At 34.8% G+C, this 26,358-nt stretch overlaps 1 protein-coding gene and 1 pseudogene across 1 annotated transcript; both read left to right on the top strand.

The window, feature by feature from the left end:
- LOC101436638 (olfactory receptor 4A47-like) overlaps nt 1–19,997 on the top strand; it is a 35,234-nt pseudogene extending 15,237 nt beyond the window's left edge.
- Nucleotides 19,998–21,795: 1,798 nt separating this feature from the next.
- LOC101437058 (olfactory receptor 4A5-like) lies at nt 21,796–22,743 on the top strand. The gene has a single exon (XM_004483923.2). It carries the CDS (start codon nt 21,796–21,798, stop codon nt 22,741–22,743), a length of 948 nt encoding a protein of 315 aa, XP_004483980.2.
- The last annotated feature ends 3,615 nt before the right edge of the window (nt 22,744–26,358 follow it).

Below are 26,358 nucleotides of genomic sequence, written 5' to 3'. Positions count from 1 at the left end.
CCCAAAGCTCTCTCCACAATTTTGTGTTTTGCAATAGCAGTACAACACTCTCATGGTATTATTTAGTTGCATAGGCCATTTAAACAAATACAATGAAATTGTTCAGGTTGAAAATGGGAATTAATTTGCTCATGGCCTGAGGTTGGAAAAATGTCCACATCAAGAAGTAATCAAAGTGATGTTATTTTCCTGAAATCTGAGGTGTCCTGGGGCTGACTTCTGATGATTCTTGGCTTCTCTGTCACTTAGCAAGGCATATGGTGGCATCTCTTGGTCTCTCCCTTCTCTTCTAGCTTTAATCAATGACCAGTCTCTTGTTTCCTGTGGCCTTCTCTTCTCTATCTGAATCTCATTCTGCTCATAAAGAATTCCAATAACAGGATTAAGATTAATTGTGATTGTGCTCTGCCACATCTCAAAAGAATTAACTTCATCAGAAGATCCTATTTACAATGGGATCACACCCATAGGAATGCATTAAATTTAAGAAAATGTTTTTATGGGATACATACAGCTACACACCACCACAGTAATTATTCAGGAAGGATCTGTGGGAAGTTCTTTTGTCTGATCGTTTGGACCCCTTTGAACTGCATGAAAATCTGACAAGTATTTTGCAAAATTTATATGAGCAGAAGCACTGCCATTCTGAACTGAAAGAGATATAGAATGAATGGATTAAAGGAAATATGCCCTTAAGGGCAGAACCATGGGAGCAGAATTCTGGAGAAAAGCAATTTCCTTGGACCAAGAGAAAAGATCCACTCATGTGTGGAGAAAGCAAGTCACTTGTGTCCTTAAAGGTGGCAGGTCATCTGCCCTGTGCATGAGAGGGTAGGTCTGCACCTTGATGCTCAGGGAGAGTGTCACCATCCCAAAGCTGTGACTTGTGCTCTAGCATTCTTGAACAGACTGAATGCCATTTTGGTCCTCAAAGAGGGTAAGACCTATCATCTAGCATTTGTGAAAAGCCTGGCTGCTGAGCAAGCATTAAAAAGGGGGAGAATGTTGCTCCAGACAGTCTGGGGGACATAGCATAACTCAACAAATGACTCACAGACCTTGATATCTAATGATGCTTACCCTACAGCATTTCAGACTTATACAGGACCTGTGATCATAATTTTCCTTGAAAATTGTTCCCTCTGTAATGGGAATGTGTATTAGTCAGCCAAAGAGGTGATTACACAAAGTACCAGAAATCTGTTGGCTTTTTCAAAGTGTATTTATTTGACATAGAAGCTTACAGTTATAAGACCCTAAAGAGTCCAAATCATGGTATCATATTTTCTTACCAAAGATGGTTGCCAATCTCTGCTAGGATTCAACCTCCCTTCTTCTTAATGGTTCCAGCTTCTTTCAATCTCAATTGTAGACTTGCAAAGAGATCATTCATTTCCAGGCTCAGCTACTCTATTCTTTTCAAAAGGTCATCTAAAAAGTCAAGAAAATGTCTCAGCTCTGTCCAGGGACCCAGGTTCAAAGTTCTCTACTCTGCCTTGTCTATGGAGCTCTCTCTTCTGTCCTCCCTGTCTTCTTCTGTGTTTCTTCATTAATGACTGTCCATTTGTATAGCCAAACAAGGGGTGGGGACTTAATCTGAGTTACACCCTACTAATGTGATTGAATCAAACCTCTAATCTTAATATAACTTAAGCAAAGACATCTCAGCTGAATCTATTACAATCAAATTATATCATGCCCAGAGGAACAGACCAGTTCATAAACATAATCTCTTTTTGGAATTCATAAATAATCTCAAACAGCCACACTCCACCTTCTGAATTCCAGAAAGAATTTATCATATTTTAAAATCCTTAAATCATTTCAGTTAGCAATGCTATGTACAAAATCACACCACAGTTTAACAAATACAGTTTTTCTTGCAGTAAAGTCACCTCAGGCTGTAGACCTGTGAAACTCACGAAACAATTTATCTGCTTCCAATATTCTGAAAACCTGCAGGGCATATCCATTAGATTTCAAAGTCTGAAAGTCATTCTTAGGTTGACAGTTTCTTCTCACCACCATGAGGCTCCACCTTTCCACAGATTTGCCCAGCAGCTGTGTCCTTGTTTCCACTCTTATCAAGCATCTGGGTGAAGACTCGGATCCAGATCTCCTCCACCAAGAACACTGGAGTGATGACTACTCTTTCCCAATCTCTGGGGGTACAGTCTCAACTCCCTTAATACAGTGAGGTGGCAGCAGGATTCTCCCTAATCTTTGGTGTACAGATCCAACAGTCTAAGAATAGTGAGCTGGTGACCTGACCTTCCATAATCTCTGGGGGGGAGGAGCAGGCCCACGCCTCTCAGAGCACTGGAGTATCAATGTCACTCTCCCCAATCCTTGAGGAATGTGGTCCACTCTCTCTGTAGCCTGGGATAGCAAAACATTCTCTGAACAGCAGACTGGAATATCCACCCTTTTCAAATGCCTGGGAAAACTCACTCTCTCTGTACACATGGATTAGGTCCTGCTATTGGTCCAAGGACATGTGTTAATTCCAGACTTCAGCTTCCATGGTTTTCTTCTCAAAGCTGTTTTCCCTTCCATCTCTCCCCTCCATGTCCCTTTTCATACAGGCTGACAGTGGTTTTGTTCTTACAGCTCTCACAAAAAGCTTGTTGGTTTAGCATGCAGGGAGCAGATGTCCTATCCATCAGATAGTAAGACTTTCCACAAGTCTATTCTGAATAACTTCATTTTCAATCCTGTCTTACAGGTTCCAAGGTTAGTTAATTCCTCAAATGGGGCACTATATCTGGGGCCTTGATTTCAGCAGCTGGAAATTTCCAGAGTGATTTGTGCCCAATAATTAAGTTATCATCCTATCTTTTTCCTCTAACATTTTCCTATAATCTGCAAGGAGAAGCCAGGCTGCACTTTCCATATTTAGTTTGGCAATCTCCTTGAAGAAATGCCCAAGTTTGTAATTTTCAAATTCAACCATCCATATAACATCGGGAGTCAATCTCGCTAAATTCTCTGCAAATTTAAAATACAGATCGCCTTTTCTCCAGTTTCCGATAATACTTTCCTTCTAAGACCTTATCAGAAATAATTTTAAGCCTCATATTCCTACCAAAAGTTTCTTCATAGAAATCTAGACCTTTTCTATCAAGCATCTCACAATTCCTTCAAAAAATGCCCCTTACCCACTTATAAAACTGCCCCACCTTTTTTGTTAACTGCAAAAGCTTCACCACACACTGGTACCAAATTCTGTATTAATCAGCCAAAGAGATGTTGATGCTAAGTACCAGAAATGGGTTGGCTTTTACAAAGGGTATTTATTTAGGGTAGAAGCTTACAGTTAGAAAACCCTAAAGAGTCCAATTCCAGGTACCATAAGATAAACTTTGTCACCAAAGATGGCTGCAGATATCTCTGAGGGCTTGGCTTTCCTTCTTCCTCTTAAGGTTCAATGGTCCCAGCTTCTTTCATCCTCAGCTCTAGGCTGGCATAGGTCTTTTTCTTTCCAGGCTCAGCTGTTCTTTTCTCCTCATCTCTTCACAAGGTCATCTGTAACTATGAGGTGAAAGGTCCAGCTCTCTCCGTGGCACCAGGATCAAAGTTTTCTCCTCTGACTTGTCTATAGAAATTTATTTTCTCTCCTCTGTGTCTCTTTCTGTCTTCTTGAGTGAGTAGTTGTTTATGTAGCCCACTAAGGGAAAGATAGGGATTTACTTGAGTTACAGCCAAATGACATGGTCAAAACAAAGCCATAATCTTCACATAATTTAATCAAAGACATCTCAGCTGAATTTAATTAATGCAATCAAAGGGTTTCATACCCAGAGGATAAGGCCAATTTACAAACATAATCACTCTTTTTTTACTACTTAAATAATCTCAAACTGCCACAAAATGTATAATCTATGTTTTTCCTACCATTGTATTTGCCCAGGATGGACCATACTCATAAGTGATTTTGATGTGACTTTGTACTTTACATTATTATTGAAATGGGATAAGGCTTTTGGGCTGTTATGATGGAATGAATGTATTTTGCATATGGGAAGAACATATCTTTTTGAGGTCTAAAGGACAGGGTGTGTTAAATTGAGTTATGTACCCCAGAACAAAAAGCATTCTTAAATCTAATTAATTCCCATGGATGTGAACCTTTGTCAAAAGAATCTTTTGAAAAATGTTGATTTTAGTTATGATCTGACCCAATTTTATGAGGTTGGGCCTTAATCCTGTCACTGTATTCTTCAAAAAGAGAAAGTCCAGTGGATGAGTAGAAACTGAAGTCAATATTACCCAGAAGAGAAAGGAAAGACATTGTCATATGACAAGAAAATGAAGGCACCCATGGATTGCTGACAGCCAGGAACAGAACGGTCTTCAGAGAGAAGTCATCAACTTGTAGATTCCTTGATTTTGGACTTCTTTGATCTTCCAAGATTTAAGGTAATAAATTTCCATTGTTTAAACCAACCCACTGCATGGTTCATATCATGAACCATGAAGTCTTTCAGTTTCCATCTACCTCCTGGTACCACAGTCAATGCCACATGCTTTAGATTTTTGTTATGGATACACCTTATTTTGAATTTCCAATTATTGTTCACTGTATCTTTTGCTACATGATTGTATTAGTCAGGGTTATTTCAAAACCAACAGAGATCTGTAAATATTATGAGAAATTTAAAAATAGTCTCACATGATGGTGGGCCTGTACTTTTTCACATTCTGCAGGGCAGGCTGCAAGCTGGGAAATCTGATGAAGGTTTTTGATTAATTCTCCAGGAAAAGTGGCTGGCCAAATTAGAGATGGGAATTTTCTCTTCTGACTTGTTGAAATCATCACTTCTTCTTTAAAATTTCAACTGATTAGATGAGACATTTCTTATTGCTAAAGGCAATATCCACCATTGATTTTAGATGTAATCAACCATAGATGCAATCAAATAACTAATGAGTTAAGTCCATTAAACACCCTCACAGTTAAAATCAGGCCTTTGCTTGTTTTGTGAAGTAACTAAGTACCATTACCTGGCCAGGTTGGCATGTAAGTCAGACCATCACAATGATATATAACTCCAAATTTTTGTGATTTTGTAACAACTATTTGTCTCAAGACTTTGTGAGACAGAAATTCAGACAGGACATGCTTAAGTGCATTTTCTGCTTCATGTGGCTTGGACTGCATTTTGTGTTTTCAAATGATAACTGGTCTTGTCTGAAAGGTCCAAGGCATATTCACGAGTCTCAGAAGTGACACTTGGAAGAGATCCTCTAGGTTCCTCTCTCTTTCCATTTAGATGCAAAATGTCTTCACAAGATTTCTCCAGCAGGATGCACTTCTTACATGATGCTCAGGCCTTCTAGTGTTAGAATATAAAAGCTTTCAGGTTAGATAATGTTCAGAACTTTCACAGGGAAATGTCCACTATCTTCTTTTGGTAAAATTAGTCACTGATTCTGGCCATCTTTGAGGGAGTAGAGAAATAGATATACCACTTGATGGGGGAGTGGCAAAGTCGTATTACAGAACAGCATATCTGATGGAAGATATTGTTGCATCCATTTTTAGACAATACAATTTTACTACGTCTCAAAAAGAACATACTGTTAATGTCTGAGGAATCTATAGTGATATCTACCTACTCTTATATTCATGGTATTATTCATTTGGATTTTACTCTGGATCGTATTTTCTTGAAGTTTGTCAATTTTATTACCAAATAAATAACTTTTTTATATCAAATACATAACTTGGCTTTTTAAAAACTTTATTTCATGTTTTCTATTTTATTGATCTTTGAGCCTGACTTTATTATAAACTTTATTCTTCTTACACTGAACTTACATTAAATTTATCTCCTTATTCTAATTTTAAGGTAAAAACTTAAATAGTTGCTTTTTAAACATTTATTTTTTATATAAGCATTTAAGCTATAAATTTACCTGCTACTACTACTTTGGTTATATCCACACATTTTGATATATTTTAGTTAGTGTTTAGTTCTGAATATTTCCTCATTTATTTCATTATTTCTTCTGTGATTAATGGCTCCTTAAATATTCATTGCTAAGTTTTCAAATGTTTGGAAGATTTTATAGATATATGTAATAAATATCCATTTCCACATGACAACATTACCCAAAAATTACCCCCAAAACTTGGTGACTAGAAGCAGTACAATTCATTATCTCTAGGTTCTCTAAGTCCAAAAACAGAGCATAGCTTAGCAGGTTCCCCTTCTTGAGGAACAATAATCAAGGTATCAGCTCAGACTAAAATATTTCTTCATATGTTTCCTCTTCCATTCTCATTAGAAGAAATGACTTGAGTAAGGTTGCACTTCCAAGCTAACTGATATGGTCAATGGTAGGATTCAGTTTATATGGGCTGATAGACCAAAGTACTCCTGTCCTCACTGAGGGTTGACTGAAAGCCACTTTCAGTTCTTTGCCATGTGGACTTTCCCAATTTGCTTCATCACAGAAAACTTGGAAGGACGATCAGAGAATGAAAGGTAATGAGACGGAAATCATGGTCTTTTATAACTCAATCACAGGATTGACATCCCAATATATTATCCATGTTCTATTTATTAGTAACAAGTAAGTAGGTCCAATGCACTCTCAAAGACAGTGATCATATAAAATGCCAGGAGTTGGGACTCAGAGTCAATATCTTATTGCTATTGATTTGTAATTTAACTCTACTGTAATAAGAGGGCATACTACAATATTTGTAAGTAATTAGACCTTGTTTCATAGCCTACCATATGGTTTATTATGACTGTTCAATGTGCAATTGAAAAAAATGCATGTTCTGTGTTTGATGGGTAAGGGATTCTGTAAATATTAATTAGGTCATCTTGGATGAGAGTTTTCTTCAAATATATTCTATAATTTTTTATTTCATCTATTTTTTCTATCAGTTACAGAGAGGGCCACGAAAATCACTAACCACGATTGTGAATTTGACTATTTTTGCTTTTTGTACTCTTAATTTTGTTTCATGTTTATTGAAACTCAGTTATTGAATGCATACACATTTAGAATTATTATATCTTCTAAGAAAACAGAAGATTTACCATTATGTAATAACCTTCTTCAACTTGAAGGTTACTTATTCGTTATTAATACATCCATTTCAACTTTATATTTCTTAGTGTTTACATGGTATATATTTTCCATTCTTTTACTTTCATTCCCCCTAATTTTATAAATAAAACATATCTCTTGAAAACATTAGGTAAAGTCCTAAGTTTTAAATAATTTCACAGATTCTGCCTTTTAAGTGGAATATCTTGTCCCTCTCTATTTCATGACATTCTTCGTATCACTGGGTTTTGTTATATTATTTTGTTACATGTTTTCTAATTTCCCCATCTGTGTTCATATTTTTAAATCTACTTTCATGACACTTTTTCATTCAATGAAGTTTTAAAAAAACATCTCATTATATCACTTTGATTAGTATTTGTTTTACACTCTTTTGTGATATTATTGTAATGACTCACTTTCATTCTGGGGGCTAGCAAGTCCAAATTGTATAAGGCAGACCGAAAATTGGAAACTCCAAATAGGGTGATTCTGAAGACCTGCAAGTACAAACTCCACAGGACAGACTGAAAGCTGGAAACTCCAACCAGTATGATACTGAAGTAGAGTCTGATATTCCCAGGGGAAGCTGCTGACTGAAGTTGAGGCAGAAATTCTTTTTTTTTTTCTAATTCTAAAATCCTCAATTCTGGCTTTTAAGGCCTCCAATTGATTGGAATAAGATACTCCCCATATTACTGAGAGCGATCACCTTTGTTGATGGTAGATACAATCAGTAATATGTAACAATCAATGGATTACTGATGCAAATCAACAGCAAAATGCCCTCACAGTAACTAACAAGACAGTGCCTGTTGACCAAGTTACTGGACAAAATAAGCTAGGCAAGCTGACATATTAAATTAACCTTCAAACTGAATTATACATCCTTAACATAATATTTTAAAATTAATGTTAAATTAGTTATATATATAAAGATATACTGAAATTATCATTACAATTATACCTCATTACACTTTATAAATTTTTTACATATGTTTTACTGCTATACATGCTATAACCTCTGAATATAATGCTATTAATTTTACTTTAAAAAGTAGCGTTTTTAAAAATTAGAAAAAAATAGCTTCTATTTACCATATATCATTTCTGTTTTCTTCATTTTTCATATAAATATTAATTTCAGAATGATATTGTTTTCCTTCAACCTGAAGAATTTCCTTTTGCATTTCTTGTACCTCTGCTGGCTGTGACTTCTTTCAGCCATAAGTATTTCTGTAAAAGTCTTTATATTGTCTTCATTGTGAAATAATGACTTTGCCAATTCTAAGTTGATAATTATTATTTTTTTCTTTCAGCAAGGTGAAGAACCCATCCCATTTTTGTATCATTGTTTCTTGGTGTGTAATGTGTTTTTATTACCACTGGCCTCATTCTAGTTTTCTCCTTATCTTTGAATACTATCAAATTGACTAAGATGCCTCTAGATGTGATTTCTTTGTATATATCCTCCTTGTTGTTGGCTGAGATTTTTGGAACTATGAACTTACAATTTTGACGAAATATGGAAAAATAGGGGGCCAATTTATTTGCAAATATATTTTCTGCTACTATATCCCCTTCCTCTCCTTATGGGACTCCACAAATGCATTTTAGAAAGAATGTTCATTTAAAATATTTTTCTTTATTTTATTCAGAAGAATCTCTATTAACTGGTTCTCAAGTTCACTGATACTCTTTCATAATGTTTGTTCTGCTGCCGCTTCTATTTCCTGAAATTTTTGGTTTCAGAATGTGTTTTTTTAATTGTAGAATCTGCATTTGGTTCTCCCTGAGAATTTCCATTAATCACAATCATTTCATTTATTATATTTATATTTGCCTCTAGATTTTTAAACATAATTTTCATAGTTACTTTTAAGAAGTCATCTACTGATTCTAATATGTGAGTCATCTTTCAGTCTGATTCCATTTACTTCCTTTCTCTTGATTACAAGTCATATATTTCTCCTTTATTTGTATGTATAATGAATTTTTAAGAGATTTTATGCTGGATCTTTGTTAGGGTGAGTTTGTTTTAGTTTAACGTAAATCTTTATAATAAAGTCCTTAATTCTTAGATGCAGACCTTAGTTTTGAGGCTTGTGACTTTCCGGGATTTCAATGCAAATTCTGAAGCATTTAATAAGTCACTCCATCCTGGCAGAATTTGAACTTCAGACTTTTTCTATACATCTGCACTAAGAAGCTGTTGGAATTTCTGCTCACCTTTTTCAGCTTATCAGCTTTTTTTCTTAAGCTACTCATAGTCTCACTCTGCCCATACTTGATTCAGTACTCAGCTAAGTATTTGAGAGGAGTTTTAATGCAGATTTCAAAACTTCTCTTCCAAGAACTATTTATTTCTGGTATTCCTCTCTCCATTTCTAGCTTCTGTGTCAACTTTTGTCTGATTCAATCTCTTGACCCTTTAAGATTTCTTTTTTATTGTGCTTAAACTCTATTTCTCATAGGAGCCTCTTTATCCCATAGTGCCCTTAGGGATAGACAAACATATAAAGGGGCACATTAGTATACAACATATTATTCCAGTTGCATGATAATGCTTTCTTTTGAGGCTTGGATAACAGAAGGAATGAGGCTGAAGTGGAATTAAAGTCTATTTCATGATAAATCCATTTGAAGTCAGCAGGAATTGTGGCTAATAGCTCTTTTTAATCTAAATAAACTCTCCCTATTGGTACTTGGCCTTGGGGAATCCTACTTAAATCTATTTCTAGTAGATTTCTGATATTGTTATTCAGCATGGTCTTCTACACTAATAGTTTTGGTTGCTTAGTGGAACATGGTATTCTGCCCATCATTTTATTTCACTCAACTTATATATCGTAGTAACCATATCCAGAAACTAGGCCAAACGTATTCTATTCCTTTAATGAGCCAATACTTGGGTATTTGGTGGGATCCGCATGAACCTCTTTAATTTACCCTTAGAATACTCATATAACCTTCTATAACAACATTGTAGAACATTTTGCTGTATTTATTGACTGTCCATTCAGTGGAGCTTGTTTGCCTGACCAAATAATGAGGCTGTGAGCCACAATGCATGAATCTTTAAACATAAAAACTTTTCTCTGAGTTTGAAAATCAACTGTTCCCTGCCTTGCTAATTATGTCCCTCATACATCTGATTTTTTAGTGGATTTAACATTGCCTTCTTTCACAAGGTTTTACCATCCAGAGGGTGAAACTCAGCAGATTTCCATATCAAATTATTTCCTTCAATTTTGGAACTTCCATTGGGAAATCATGTATCTTGTTTTTTTTAGCAGGAAATGAATAACTGATTCATATCACTTAGCAACAGGTGCATAAAACTCCGCCAGAAATTACATTTTGTTCTGAATGTTATGCTTATGAACATACTATACTCCTGAGTCACCTCGCATAGATGTTCTGTAATATTATTCTTTTACACTTTTTAAATTAAAGTTAATAGATCACAAAAAATGTTACATTAAAAAACACTTAATAAAACAAAAAAATATGAGAGATTCCCATATACCTTGCTCCCCACCTCCCTACCCCATCATTTTTGTAAATTGTATTTTTTGAAGATACATACATCACACACAATAAAAGTTACATTAAAAAATATAAGAAGATCCCTTATAACCTCCACCCCCCCACCCCACTCCTCCCACACCAACAACCTCCTTCATCATTGTGGCACACTCATTGCACTCTGTGAACACATTTTGGAGCACTGCTGCACCACATAGAAAATAGTTTACCTTGTAGTTCACACTCTCCCCCAGTACATTCAGTGAGTTAAGGCAGGATATATAAAGTCCAGCACCTGACCCTGCAATGTCATTTAGGACAACTCAAAGTCTAAAAATTCCCCCATTATCACATCACTTCTTCCCTTCCCTGCCCTCAGCAACTACTGTGGTCACTTTTTCCATCTCAATACTACAATTTATTCTATTACTAGTCACAATAGTTTTATAGTATAATATCAGTAAGTCCACTCTAATTCATATTTTATTCCTCCATTCTGAGGACCCTGGGATGGTGATGTCCATTTTACCTCTAGATCAAGTGGGGGCTTAGATTCCACATGCATGATGGATGTAATTCCTCTGCTTGCAGTTGTTGCCACTCTTTGATTCCCTGGTGTGGCGTTTGACCATCTCCACCTTCCTGTTAACTGACTTGGGTAAGTTCAATGAACCAGAGAGTAGGAGTCTCAACTCTGCTGAGGCTCAGGGCCCAGCTGGCACTTGGGCAGTTTAGAGATTCTAGTCCCCTGATTATACATCATCCCTAGCACCAACCACAGGCTCAGTAAAAGTGACAAGAGGCATGTTTAGGAAAGTCACATCTGAGTCCAGCTCCATCACACTCAGGAGGAGAAATTTCAAAGTAAGGCCCTTTGACATGGCACAGAACTCCAAATCCATCTGCCATGAGTATATACACTGTGGATCTCCATAGCCTTCAGGAGAACCAGCGCCTAGGGTTGTATCTATGTTGGATCTCCCAGGGGTCCTGCTGAGGTGTGCTTAAGTGTGACCCCTCTGATGACCTCCTAACTCTTTCTGGAAGACTCTTAGTCATATAAACTGATTTGTCTTTGTCATTTCCTCCTTTTATTCGTGGTCAAAAAGCGGTTTTTAACACTTGATCGAATATGTAGGCTGAGATATTCTGCTGGTCTGAGTTGACCCTTTTTCTTCAAGGTCTCTTTTTAATTGCATCTCCACTTAGTGATTGGTAGTAATCCCTCGGTGCTAAGGAAGCTCATCCCCAGGAGTCATGCCCCACGCTGGGGGGAAGGTAATGCATTTACATGCTTTGTTTTTCTTAGAGAGTGGCCACATTTGAGAAACATGGAGGCTTTAAGGAGGTAACTCTTAGGCACCTTGCAGCTCTAGGACAAGTTCATATTTCAGGCACACAGGCTCATAAGCATTGTCATCAATTGGATAATACTTCCTTGTTGGTCTTTGCTGATACACTGGAGGATTATAGTTGTTCCATTAGGGAATGTGACAGAGCTCCCCTGTATAGGAACTCAGCACTCCCTCAGTTGACATTCCTAACTGTACTACTAAAAAAAACCCAACATATATCACAACATTTTTATGTCCCCTAAATACATGCCCTGGGGAATTCTCCACCACTCATGTGCCCCCTATCAATAACACCCACACCTGTGTTCCTCCTCTGCCATAGTTTAACCTCTCTGTGGTCCAAAACTTCTTCAACAATGAAGCCTAAATGAAACTGGAAGAATCACACTATCGGACTTCAAAACATACTACAAATCTACAGTAGTGAAAACGGTGTGATATAGGCACAAGGATAGATACACTGACCAATGGAACCAAATTGAGAGCTCTGATATAGATCCTCATACATACAGTCATCTGATATTTGACAAGGCCACCAAGGCCATTCAACTGGGAGAGAATGGCCTCTTCAATAAAAGGTGTCTAGAGAATTGGATATCCATATGCAAAAGAAAGAAAGAGAATTACCATCTCATACCTCATATAAAAATGAACTCAAAAGGAATCAAAGACCTAAATGTGAGACTCAAGACTATAAAGGCCTTGGTCAACAATGTAGGGAAGCATCTACAGGGACTTGTAATAGGAAATGGCTTCATGAACTTCACACCCAAAGCACAAGTAGCAAAAGAAAAAATAGATATATGGGACTTCCTCAAAATTAAAGCCTTTTGCACCTCAAAGGAGTTTGTCAAGGAAGTGAAAAGAAAGTCTACTCAATGGGAGAAAATGTTTGGTAGCCATATATCTGATAGGAGACTTATATCCTGCATATGTAAAGAACTCCTATATCATGAAAAAAAAGAACAAACAACCCATTTAAAAATGCGGAAAAGATTTGAACAGACGCTTCTCCAAGAAGAAATTCAAATGGATAAAATCCCATGAAAAATGCTCAAAATCACTAGCTATTAGCGAAATGCAAATCAAAACTACAAAGAGATACCATCTTACTCCCATAAGACTGGCAGCTATCACAAAAACAGAAGACTGCAAGTGCTGGAGAGGATGTGGGGGAATGGGAACACTCATCTACTGCTGGTGGGAATGTAGAAGGCTCCTACCATTCTGGAGGACAGTTTGGCAGTTTCTCAAAAAGTTAGCTATAGATTTGCCATATGACCCAGCAATTCCACTGCTGGATATACACCCAGAAGAACTGAAGATTAAGACACAAACCAATATATGCACAACAATGTTCATAGCAGCATTATTCACTATTGCCAAAAGTTGGAATCAACCCAAATGCCCATCAACAGATGTTCCATTGGGGAATGTGATAGAGCTTCCCTGGCCAGGAACTCAGCACTTCCTCAGTTGTCATTTTTAACTGAAACCACTATGAAAATATCCAAACATTTTTATGTACCTTGTATACATGTCCTGCAGAACTCCCTCCCAACCATGTGCACCCTATCAATAACACCTCACACCAGTGTTCCTCACCTGCCATAATTGAACCTCTCTGTAGTCAGAAACTTTTATAAAAATGAAGCCTAATATATTGCCAGGTTCCATTAATAGTAAAATGCAATATAGTGATTGATTTAAAGTTTAGATATAGATTACATATTAATTTAGAAAAATTAAATAAAGTAAAAAATAAATTGTGGTATCAAGAAATGAAAAAAGGAAAAAGCTTTGATTTTGACATTTTGCCTTTCATCACAGCTATAGGTATTGCCCTGTATGTACAGTGCCAAGGCAATTTCTTCCATTTCTTCCTCAGTGTCTACTTCCTTTCTTTTTTTTTCTAATTATTAAGTTTGTCTTCAATTAAGTTTTACATATTTTTAAAGATTTATTTCTTTTATTTATTTCTCTCCCCTTCCCCCCATCCCTCCCCTCCGTTGTCTGTTCTCTGTGTCCATTTGCTGTGTCTTCTTTGTCCGCTTCTGTTGTCAGCGGCATGGGAATCTGTGTGGGTTTTTTCTGTTGCATAATCTTGCTGTGTCAGCTCTCCGTGTGTATGGCACTATTCTTGGGCAGGCTGCACTTTCTTTCACGCTAGGCAGCTCTCCTTAAGGAGGACACTCCTTGTGAGTGGGGCTCCCCAATTGGGGGAGGGGCACCCCTGCATGGCACGGCACTCCTTGCATGCATCGGCACTGAGCATGGGCCATCTCCACATGGGTCAAGGAGGCCCGAGGTTTGAACCACGGACCTCCCATGTGGTAGATGGATGCCTCATCCATTGGGCTAAGTCCGCTTCCCTTCACATACATTTTTGATCACAGTAATTCACATACACAATATATGGTACTCCCACATATCCAACATCAAACTCTTTGTCCCTTCCCAAGCAATGATCTTTTTACATGTTCATGTTATAGTTACTGCAGCTGGGGTACAGATATTGAAACAATAGTTTTCAAACATGGTTCCATTTGGGCTTACAGTATGGATTGTATTTTAGATTATACAATTTTCTAAGTTTTTAGTTATCTTATGTTTTACATTATAGTTTACATTTTAGCCTACAAACTTTTATACATTTTTGGTGTAATTTAGCATGTCCTATATCCATCATTGCATGATCTCGTGGAACACTTTCATTGCCCCACAGTTACAATGATTCCATCTATTCAATATCTCTTTGCCCCTCCCTTCAAGGTCCACCGTGACAATCAATCTTCATTACTTGAAGGACCATATTCAGAGATACTTAAAACAATGTTGAGGACTTGACATACCCGACTGCCCTAACCCATTGGGAGCCACCAATTCTCTCAAGAGATATAATTCCCTCTGTTTGAGAGGGAGTTCCCTCAGTCCTCCCCAAGATGTGGGTATATCTTCACTCTCACTACATGGGTCTCTACCCAATGATATAACCCACTATGACAAAATGAACATTCACACACTCCCTAGAAGCTTCCCCTGATCAATTGCCCCCCTTAAGCATCTTAAACAGGTAACTTTCCTTATTATATTTTCTAAAAAGTTTTCTCTATATTACAATTTCAACCATATACCTGAAAATCTCCTATGTTCAAATGTTTCCTCCACCTTCCCCCCAATTTCTTGGACCATCTGACCCATCCTCCCATCCCTAGCCCCCATCAAGCCCACAAAGCACATGCCTTTAAAGAAAAGAGACCCCAAATGCAGGGCTTAGCTTTCTGGCTTCCCTTCTCTACAAAATATTAGCCCCAGATAGCTTCGATTACCTGTTATTTTTCTAACGCTTTTAAGCACATGCATTTTATGTTTTTATTCTGGTCTTCTTGTTGTTATTACTTGGAAATTTTGTGCGAAACAAGCCAAGCTTGGTTTTCCAGGAAATAAAGATAATATTTACATTTATTTTTCTAGCTTAGCAATAAATGTTTGAGAGAGAAAATTTCTATGGCTTATTGTATACCTTGACACAGTATATAAATGCATAAATATATAAATATATGAATGCAATTTTCAATGTATTCTTCTTGGAGCATACAACTTCAGCTTTGTGGCTGTTAAAGGCTTTCTCTATCAAATAAATACTATGTCTTATTTTAAAAAGCAGAAAGCATCAGGAATTTTTGTATTCACTTAAAAATAACATTGAAATATTTGCTACATGTTTATATATTTTTTTCTAAAGCTGAGTTATAATTTAGTCAACAGAAACCTTGACCATATTAGCCATCCCAAATGATGATGGTTTGGTCCACATACTGATAGCATCATGTTGGTGAAATCTGAAAGTATGAAAATGAAGTATCAGATGTATTATGTGAAGGAAATTTCAAGAAAATGAGTTGCTTCTTCATTAAAATTTCTGAAGACCTTGAAGTCAGGGATTTTTTGCATAGTTCTTCAAATCAAGGAAATATTTCTGCATAGTTTGTCACCAATTAAAAAGGCACAGTGTTCTTAGTGGGGTCCTTCACATAATAAAGATCTTAAGCTAGTTCAGATGGACATTTATGCATCTCTTTTACCTATTGTCCTAAAGACACAAAATATTCTGTATTAAATTCAATATATGTGGAGATTAAGATGGACAAGTGGGCCTATATTAAGTCAAGTTCTGAAGTAACAGTGAAAGTCCTTAGTTATTTGATGTAGAGAAAGTCCCTGTTGGAAAAGTAGCAATTCCTTTATTGTAGAAACAATTACTTGATTGATACTGGGCTGAAATTGAGAGGATGATAACATAGAAAAATAGTAGAGAAAATAATTCATAAATACCAACTTTGGCCTTGTAGCCAGGTGCAAAATGGTGATAATAACCTTTATATATACTTTCTTTAATTTTGTGATCTATCTATAAATCTATCTATCATCATCTATCTAGCTTCTATTAATAAAAATACTGTCTCAGCACAAGAAACACATGCAAGTGAATCAGGCAAAAGAGTGTGGAAATAATTGAAATCCTGAAATAGGAGTTGGACTATTTGAAATATGACCACAAAGAAGACAAGTGATTTGAATTCCTGGGTTAGATTGGCACTGAGCTATATTCAAACAAATATATGTATTCAGTGAGAAAATTTTCAAAGTTGAAGAACCAGTTTGAACTAATATCCAAGTTGAATTTTGATCCACCTGAGAATAAATTTATTAAATTAAGACATATCCTCAGATTAAAATATAAATCATCATGTTGTGGCTACTTATAAAAACAATTTTCAAGAATGTCTCAAAATAGAAAGTCTTTATGACTCTAGCTCATTCAGAGGAAGACTTTGATGAAAGACATGCAGCTCAACTCAGAACTACTGAACTACTATTACCTGCTTTTCCAAGAATTGGCACATGGTGATTTGAAGTTGTATGTACCCCCAGAAAAGCAAGTTCTTAAATTTAATTCAGTCCTCTGCATGAAAACCCATTTTAAGTATGAACATTTTATGAGACTACTCCAGTTATGGTGTGAAACACCTCATTCAGAGTGCTTCTTAATCCTCTTACTGGAGCCATCTATAAGTGAAATGAATATAGAGATAGAGGTAGAGGTAGACAGAGGTAGAGGTAGACATAGAGGTAGAGAAAGAGATAGAGATGGAAATGAGAAAGAGAGAGAACGAGAGATATAGCCATAGAAGGAAGAAGCTGAAAGCAACGAAACGTGGAAGAGAAGAGAAAGATCACCAAATACTGCTATGTGCCTTGCCATGTGGCTGAAAAGTCAGGGATCTTCAGTAGATGGTCTCCAGAAAAAAAGCATCAATTTGATGATACCTTTACTTGGACATTTTTCCCAGATTCTAATCATAAGCAAATAAATTCACATTGTTTCCACTGAGCCCATTTCATGGTATTACTTTGAATGATGTAGGAAACTGAAACAGCATGTCAATTTCTGTCCCTTTACTCTCTGTCTCTATGCCTCTAACAGCTAGTATTGTTGTCATATGGTGATGTGGAAAGGAACCTTGAGTTGGTGCTCACTTCATTAGGATGAAATATTATTTCTGTTACCTATAGGTTTCCTTATATGATAATTAAAAATAATTATCCACTTTATTTTAAGATTTTCTTTTCAAATTACAGGGTTGTTTTTGTTTGTTGTTTGTTTGTTTGTTTTTATAACATTTTGTTTGCTGCTAATTTTCTTGGCAAGATCTAAGTCTTTTATCTCCAGGGATTGTTGTGATGGGAAAACTGTCTTGGAGAGTTACTCCATTTGAATTTGTTCCAAATATTCTAATAAACTAAACTGTGGAATGACCCAAGAGATTTCAGACAACTCAAATTTCTGCATAGTTTGGATTTTGTCTTCAAACGTTATCTAGTCTTCTTGACGTTTTCTTGTTATATTTTCTCTTGCATGTATATCTCTCATTGATTGTAGGTATTTGTGGAAGACATTAATTTCCTGGGATGATGTTGGGGAGATAGAGGATCATGCTTTTAATTAGAGAAGAAGCAGCCATAGGGATATGCTGTTTGAATTACTGAATGGCAAAAGAGTTCTATTCTTATCTGCAAGAAAGTGCAGGCATTGGCTTTTTCAGAAAGTTAATTTCCAGCATGTGCTTTGTTGGATAAAATCTTAATAGTCACGGCCATGAATGTTATCCTAAATTTGTAAGAAAAGTAGTTTTTGGTTTCTTCATTAAAACTGCCTGAGAAGAGGCAAATTTAATCTAAAATCAGTGTTTTAAAATTTGCTTGTGTCACCAAACAATGAAATTGGCCAGATTAATTAACACTGATTAGGTCAGTTTTTACATTTTCATGCAACATATTATTTTTGTTTTCCTTTGAACACATATTCCCAGCAGATGAGAATGTTCAGCTATCTTTATCCAATAAATGCTGATGTTTTATTTAATATCTTTATAGTCTAGGCATTCACTCTGGATACTTCTAGACTTTACACTTATATGAAAGATGGAGATGGTAGGAAATCTGAATGGAAATATGGAAACTATAGTTACTTTTAATGATTTCTAGATCCATTGATCAGTTAAATATTTTCATGTGTTTTATGATCACAGATAGATATAGGAGGTATCTACAATTACCTTCAAAGAAAGAAGGCTGCTTTTCAGGATGAAGGACAGGACCCAACAGGTGAGTTCTTGAAAAAAAAAAAAAAACTAGCAAAGAATATTCAATGAAAATGGGATGTATTGAAATTTAGCTAATACCTTATATGTATTTTCTTTAAAGGAAGTCAGAATAGGGAAAATTAAATTAGCAAAGCACAGAAATCAACATGGATATATTTAAGTCTATTTCATTTTAGCATCATAGCCTGAAAGACATTTTTGTTCATTTTGCCAAATGACAAAAGAAACATGTTATGTATTACAAATAAGCCAATGGAATCATAACCTCGGTTCATTGGATTTTATATATAGCATGATATGTTGTTAAATATTAATAATTACTTAGATGTAGTTGAATTAGGGAGTTTTAAAATGTATACTATGTAAAATGTGTTAGGATACAAAGGTACAACTTCTTATTATGTTGTGGAAGCTGGATATGGATCTGTAAATCTTTTTAAATTATCACAGCAATCTTCTTAGTATATATATACATAAAGAAACTAGTGAACAGGGAGGTTTATCACCTACTGTCAGAGAGAGATTTATTAATTGTATTGTACTATAGAGGGTACTTTTTGTTACTATGGGACTTTAATTAATTTTATTTTAAAAGCCATGTTATTAAGAAACTGTGTTACATTATTTTTTCTAGAGAAGTATTAAGGGGTTTAAGTTGAAAGTTTAGTAAAACTACCCTTCAGTTTTTATATCATCAACATTTTGATAATTGAGGCAATAGAGGATAGTTTATATTCAAAATTTTTACAAGTAATTAATTTAACTGACCCATAGAAGATTAATTCTGTTGAAATATAACATTGATCATTAATAAAAGTAGGGACACTTTAAAGTGCAGAAAGTAAGGCATAAAAAATGATAATAAAAAATGGAGATAGCCTACTTTATCCCCTTACATTTTTCAACAGGAGTGTCTTTTTTGGTCTGTAGCATCAACAGTGGCAGAATTCTTGAATCAGCTGGAACCAATATGTGAATAACACATACAGAATATTTGTCATGGCCGGCTTCTAAAAAAAGCTCAATATTCGTCTGCACATGTGTTCCCTCACTGCCAAGTCTTTGTGAACGAACGGTACAAGCATGCTTATTTTTGTGGTTTGGTAATTCTGTGTTTTCCTCAACAGTAAATGTGTTTTTATCATTTATAATTATTCTCTGTTGTTTAAGTTTGTCCTTAACTATCAGACCTAAGGACTGTGGTAACTTTTTTATCTTTTTCTTTTGGGTTTTCTTTTCTTTTCTAGGATGTGCTCTGGTTTATTCACTGTGGTTACCAAAGAAATCTCCTGGGTTGGCCCAGGAAGCCTCAGGTGGTTGGGCTTCCAACCCTTCCTCACTAAAGGAAATTTTGCTGAAGAAGATTTTTAAATAATAAAACCGTTGCTTAATTATCTTAATATCTTATTACATAGGGGTATTCATTTCTTTAATAAAATTTCTCTTTTTCTAGATTTGAGCCTTCCTTTCTTTCCTTTTCTGATTTTTAGCTCTACCTCTAATGTCTAGGATCAATTTTTTTTTTCTATACTTCTGCTTGCTTCTAGACAACGCAGCTCCCATCACAGGTAAAGATTATTACTCATATACAATAAAATAGATTATCCCTAAGACACACAAATTTATCCTATGTACAAAATGGTGTTCTTGATTTATAGGCACGAATTAATTTTTATCCTGGACCATGTCTATAATTCTTATCAAATTGTCAAAGATCCACATGATTTGTTCTGATTCAATATTCATAGTAAAGCATTCAAGAAAAATAATAACAAAAATAGTCAGTATTCTAGGCACTTCATGTGTAATAAAACAATTCTAAGAGGATTAGTATTCCTGTTTTACAAATGATGATGCTGAGATGCAGAAAGTTCTATTACTTTGCATAAGATCACATAGTTAGTGGTGAAGTTGGGATTCCAACACAGGTAGTGTGACTCCAGAGTCCACATTATTCATCACTGGGCATTTTTCTCCCTTTAAGGATGTCTAGGGTCTTATGCAAGAAATGAGGGCCTTGTAATCATTATTTGGTCACTGTAATTACAAAATTTTACTTGCCACTGACTAGCAGTGGTAAGCTTGGAAATTATTGTCTGGTTATATATATATAAGAAAAAATTTAAAAAAATAGAATATAGAATAACAGAATAAGTTGGAGCTGCACTGATAATATATTGGGCTAAAAAAGATTCTGAGATTGTCTAATTCAAACTCTTTATTTTCCAATGATAATGCAGACTTGTAATTAAATTTAGAAAATAACTGAAATCCATGACTTCATATACTGAGCTTGAACATTTCCTTTCTACATTTTGCAATATGGTCTTTGAAGATCTGTTTTGAAAACTCTTAGTGCCTAAGAAGCATTGTAAATAAAACTGTCCCATTTTCCTCTCACTCTTCATTGCCTATTATCTTCCTCCTTACCGCATAGAACATGACAAGTATTTTGAAAAAATCCTACCTATATTGTCCTAGTTGGTGATAGTTATGAGTCATTTAAGTTCAGTCTGAATTATTATTGAAAGTCTTGATATGTACTACATAATTTTGTAGTTATTTGGTACATTTCAAAATCCAACTTCTTGAAATTTAGTAAATTTATGAAAATTGAATGATCTCTGAGACATGAAGGACTGAACGTTTAATAGTGGAATATCATAGCATTAAGCAAGATTTCCAGAAAAGGCATTATTTTTGGTTGTACTCAGCACAGGTACTATCAACTCAAAGGACTGACTCTATGCCAATTTGTTTGTGTAGAGTTTATCTCCATGACAGTAAGCAAGTTTCTTGAAAGCAGGAACCTCTTCCCTCTTTTTCATTGTTGACTTCTGTGCCAAGAGCTGGCATGTTTTAAATAAGGCATTATTAAATGCATGGACATCTTTGGGGCTTCTGACTGCTTTTCTATTTGGAAGATCCACTAAGACTTTGAGATGGAACTTCTTACTTGTAGGTCCAAGCAAGTAATCTGGGTGGGAATAGAATTGTCAAAGGAAAATATATAAGGTTCTTTGGGATATAAGCACAATAAATATGTATGAAATATTGATAGTGGAGATTTGTTTAATGACATAATGAATGTATTTGTAGTCATGTTCACAATTTCATTGCAGATCCTGTTCTCCTCAGCTCTCATCTCTGAAACTGGTCTTATAGAAGGGTAAATGGGGCACAGTTACAATGTAACAGAATTTGTCCTTCTGGGCCTTACTCAGAACCTTGAGGGGCAAAAAGCCTTATTTGTCATGTTTTTACTCATCTACATCGTGACTATGGTTGGCAATCTGCTTATTGTGGTGACTGTTATTGCCAGCCCCTCACTGGGCTCACCCATGTACTTCTTCCTTGCCTATCTTTCACTCATGGATGCTGCTTATTCCACTGCAATTTCCCCGAAAATGATTTCAGACTTACTCTGTGACAAAAAGACTATTTCGTTCCCAGCTTGTATGGGACAGCTTTTTATAGAACATTTCTTTGGTGGGGCAGAGGTCTTCCTCCTGGTGGCAATGGCTTATGATCGCTATGTGGCCATCTGTAAGCCACTGCACTACTTAACCATCATGAATAGAAAAATCTGCATCTTGTTGCTGCTGGTGGCCTGGGCTGGAGGTTTTGTGCATTCTGTGGTTCAGCTTCTTTTCGTGTACAGCCTCCCCTTCTGTGGCTCCAATGTAATCGACCACTTTATCTGTGACATGTACCCATTATTGGAACTTGCCTGCACAGACACATATTTTATAGGCCTCACAGTGGTTGCCAATGGTGGTGCAATATGCATGGTCATCTTCATCCTTCTACTCATCTCCTATGGGGTCATCCTAAACTCCCTAAAATCTCACAGTCAGGAAGGGAGGCGCAAAGCTTTATCTACTTGCAGCGCCCACATCGCGGTGGTTGTCCTTTATTTTGTCCCCTGTATTTTCATGTATGTTAGACCTGTTTCCAACTTTTCAATTGATAAGTCTGTGAGTGTGTTTTTTACTGTTATCACTCCCATGTTGAATCCTTTAATATACACCTTGAGAAATTCTGAGATGAAAAATGCTATGGGAAAACTCTGGTATAAAAAATTAACTATAGATAGAATAAGAATGTGTCACCAACACTGAGCACATTTGATGCTACTGCTAGACAGACAAATAGGCAGAAGATTCTCACATTGGGTGATTTAGTCAATTTAGTGGATTCTCTGAGGTTACTTCTGCAAAGGCTTCAAAAACTCAAAAAATTATCCTTTGAGGTAAGAATCAATCTAATAGAGAAATTCTGATGGCTCAAAAAAGGCATAGGTATTTGTCCTTTTAAGTAAAATATAGCTAAGCTCACAACGTAGCTTTATTTTTCTGTCTTTATTGAAATGGGGTTTAGAAGAAAGTATTTTTTGTTTTGAAAATATTAAAACAAATTACTTTACAAATTTAATATCATCCTAATTGAGAAAGCAATTTGGCTAAAAAACAAATTTTTGAGGTTGAATATTTTTGTTAATTAATTTTGTAACTTTTTCTGTCAACACAGGAACTTTCCTTAAGGGAATTATAAATTTTTTATTTAAGATTTCTTTTGTTTCTCAGCTCAGTGTTTATGCATGTACATTTCAGGATATTTGGTTAGCAAATAATATAGTGTTTGGTGGGATGTGTTTGATGATGAAAACAATTTCTAGAGCTTTATTAAGGGAGAGATAACAATTTACTCTAGGCGTGAATATCCTACTAACCCATGTTGTATGTACACTTTTATGTTTTTCCTCACTAGTTATTATAAGAATTTTTGTCATCCTTAAAAGAATAGGGAGAGCGTTTGCTTGTGTCTCCATAATGCTGACTTATGAATAAAGAAATGTATTACTTTGCATAAGTAGTATGAGCCCTTAAATTTGCATTAGACTTAGTTTTGACATCTACAAATGGTAATGATTTGCTTGATAAAAAATTTTGTTTTTCAATTTTATTTTTAAAAAAAAAACTTTTTTTTTGGTATCATAGAACATTCCAAAACCATGAAGTGGAAAGAATTATTTTTCAATATAACTTCATCTCTACTTAGAAAAACTTTTCTATTCTAAATAAAGGAAAAAAATTTTAGAGCTTTTTATTTTTATATAATAGTACTTTCCATGCATATTGAATAACACACAAAATTTATTCAAACATTTTTGTAACCTCTTATCTAGAATATTATCAGTATCACCGAAACTTCCTGTGTGCATCCTCAGATGCCATTCCTCAGCCTGTCCTCAGAAGTAATCTCAATTTTGAAATTTTGTGAATCAAAAATTAAAAATAATTTGCATATACTTGAGTTATTAAAGTATATTGTTTGGATTTTCTTATTCCTTGCTTTTATTAAAATTATATTTTGTAATGCTTGGTTTTCTGTCTCTTATTTTTATCACTCAGTGTTAACTTTCTATGATTTGATCATGTGACTGCATGTCACTCTAGCCCAATCAATTCCACTGCTGCATATTATTCCATTAAGAATTTATCACAGGCTATGCATCTGTTCTATATCAGTGGTCACTGGGATATTTTTAGTCTTAGATATTGCAAGCACCACTACTTTGGACACCCTGAAAAAATTATTTTGTGTTAAGCAGGGTGCTTACCTGTACACTTTTACAGATGGTTGCATTTTTTTCCTTAAGTTGTATTATCAGTTATACAACTGAACGGAGTATATACCTGCTCTGTTAGTCTATATCCTTAATAAATTTTTTTGTCAATTTTTTGGTATTTTTGCTATTTGATGGGCATAAAATGGGATTTGATCATGGTTTTATTTTGCATGCCTTATTGCTATTGAAGTCAACTGTTTTCATGTTTAATGGACATCAGTGATTTTCCCTCTTTTGTGAAATGTGTTTTCACGTCATTTACCAATTTTTCTTCTGGACTGATTTTTTTCTGTTATGTTAAATTGTTGGATATTTTTAGGTATTCTTGTAATATATTTTAAAATTTATATGTATTGTAAAAAACATTTCCCAGTTTGATGTTTTTCTATTTACATTTTATAATTTTATTTAATGATTAAGAACTTTTTAATGTCATCAGAACTCTCAGTCTTTATACGTATAGTCAATGTTTGTTTGTCTTAATTAAGAAATCTGTTGGTATTCTAAGTCCAGGAAAATATTCTATATTATCTTTTGATGATTTCAATTTATTTCATTTTTAAAATTTTCAGTTTTAACCCATTGAGTGTTGATTTATGTGTACACGCTGAGGTCGACATCTTATCTCATTTTTCCCACTGTAGAAAACTAGGTGTTTAAAAATTATTTATTGAAAAATCCATTCTTCCCATATGTCATATATGGAGTTTTCATTCATGTTTGATTTTCATTCTCTTTATCTTTTTTTGGTCAACCAATCAATTGTTCTAATCCAATGTTCATTTCTATAAAAATATTTATAATAAATTTTTCATGTATGACAAGATAAGTACTCCCCAACATTATTCTTCTGTTGAAGAGATTTGGTGATATTGAGCCTTCACTTCTCCATATGCATTTTAGATTGCGCTTGTCACATTAAAAAAAAAATTGTTGGGATTTTTATTGGAATTGAACTGATTCTATCTATTTATTTGGTAAGAATTGTTATCTTTATGGTATTCAATCTTCCTACCCTTGAATTTAACATATCTCTCCATTTATTTAATGCTCTTGAAATTTTTAAAAGTTCATAAAATATTTTTCATATATTTAATAAATTTCTCCCTAGATATTTTATTTTTAATTTTTGTTGTGCTTACACACAGCTTTACCAAGCATAGGCTTCACCAATATTTGTAATCTTTGCCATATAAATGCAAAATTATATCTTACTTTAAACCAGAAATTTTTGTTCACTTTCTTAACAATGAAATACTTTTCCATTTGTACTTTTACAAATGGCATTTAAAAATCTTTATATAGATTTTAAAGAGATTTTATATATTATAATGCAAAAGAAAGCTTTCTCTTTGATAATATTTTGCAGCTTAGAGAGTATACATTTTATTTCACTGTTGCTTAATTGTCAATGATATATATCCCTTTATGTTTCTGTTTCCTACTTCAAGAGTATATAATCCATAGATATTTTATTTTAATTAATTTATATATTTTTAATATGTTTAATGCTTTGTGTATACATATATGTATGTTTGTATATGGGAGAATATAGAAAATGTATGTTTGTATGTATGTGTGTAAAGATTTTCTGGTTCAAATGGTTTTCTGCTGCCCTCAAATCAATTTATTTCAATGCATTTATTGAGAAATCTACCTTATTTCCCCAATTCAATATGCTTTGTTTTCTGTATTTGATATACAAACATTTGTGTATCTATCTCTAGATACTCTTTGAGTGATTATTACTGGGACAATATCTCATTATTTTAGTTGATTTACAGCAGATTTTTTGATACTTGATAAAATTCCTTATCCTCACTAATCTTATTAAAACAACACTTTCTGTTTCAAACTATTCTTTTCCACATTAGTATTTTAATAATTTCAAAAGGTTATAGAAACATGCTAGGTATTTGACTGGAAATTTAATAAATGTATAATTAAGTTTGGAAAGAATTTTCATCTTCATGGTGAACCATTCTATCTAATAACATGAATGTTGTCTCTCTTTAGGTCTTTGAACTTCTTCAGTCATCACTTTTGTTTTGTTCTTATCATACAGCTCTTTCACATTTTCCTTGAGTTTATTTCCACATATTTT

Source organism: Dasypus novemcinctus, chromosome 10 (assembly GCF_030445035.2).
Source record: "Dasypus novemcinctus isolate mDasNov1 chromosome 10, mDasNov1.1.hap2, whole genome shotgun sequence".
NCBI lineage: Eukaryota > Metazoa > Chordata > Mammalia > Cingulata > Dasypodidae > Dasypus > Dasypus novemcinctus.
The sequence above is the reverse complement of the archived record's forward strand: the minus strand, read 5'-3'. Positions and strand labels throughout refer to the sequence as shown.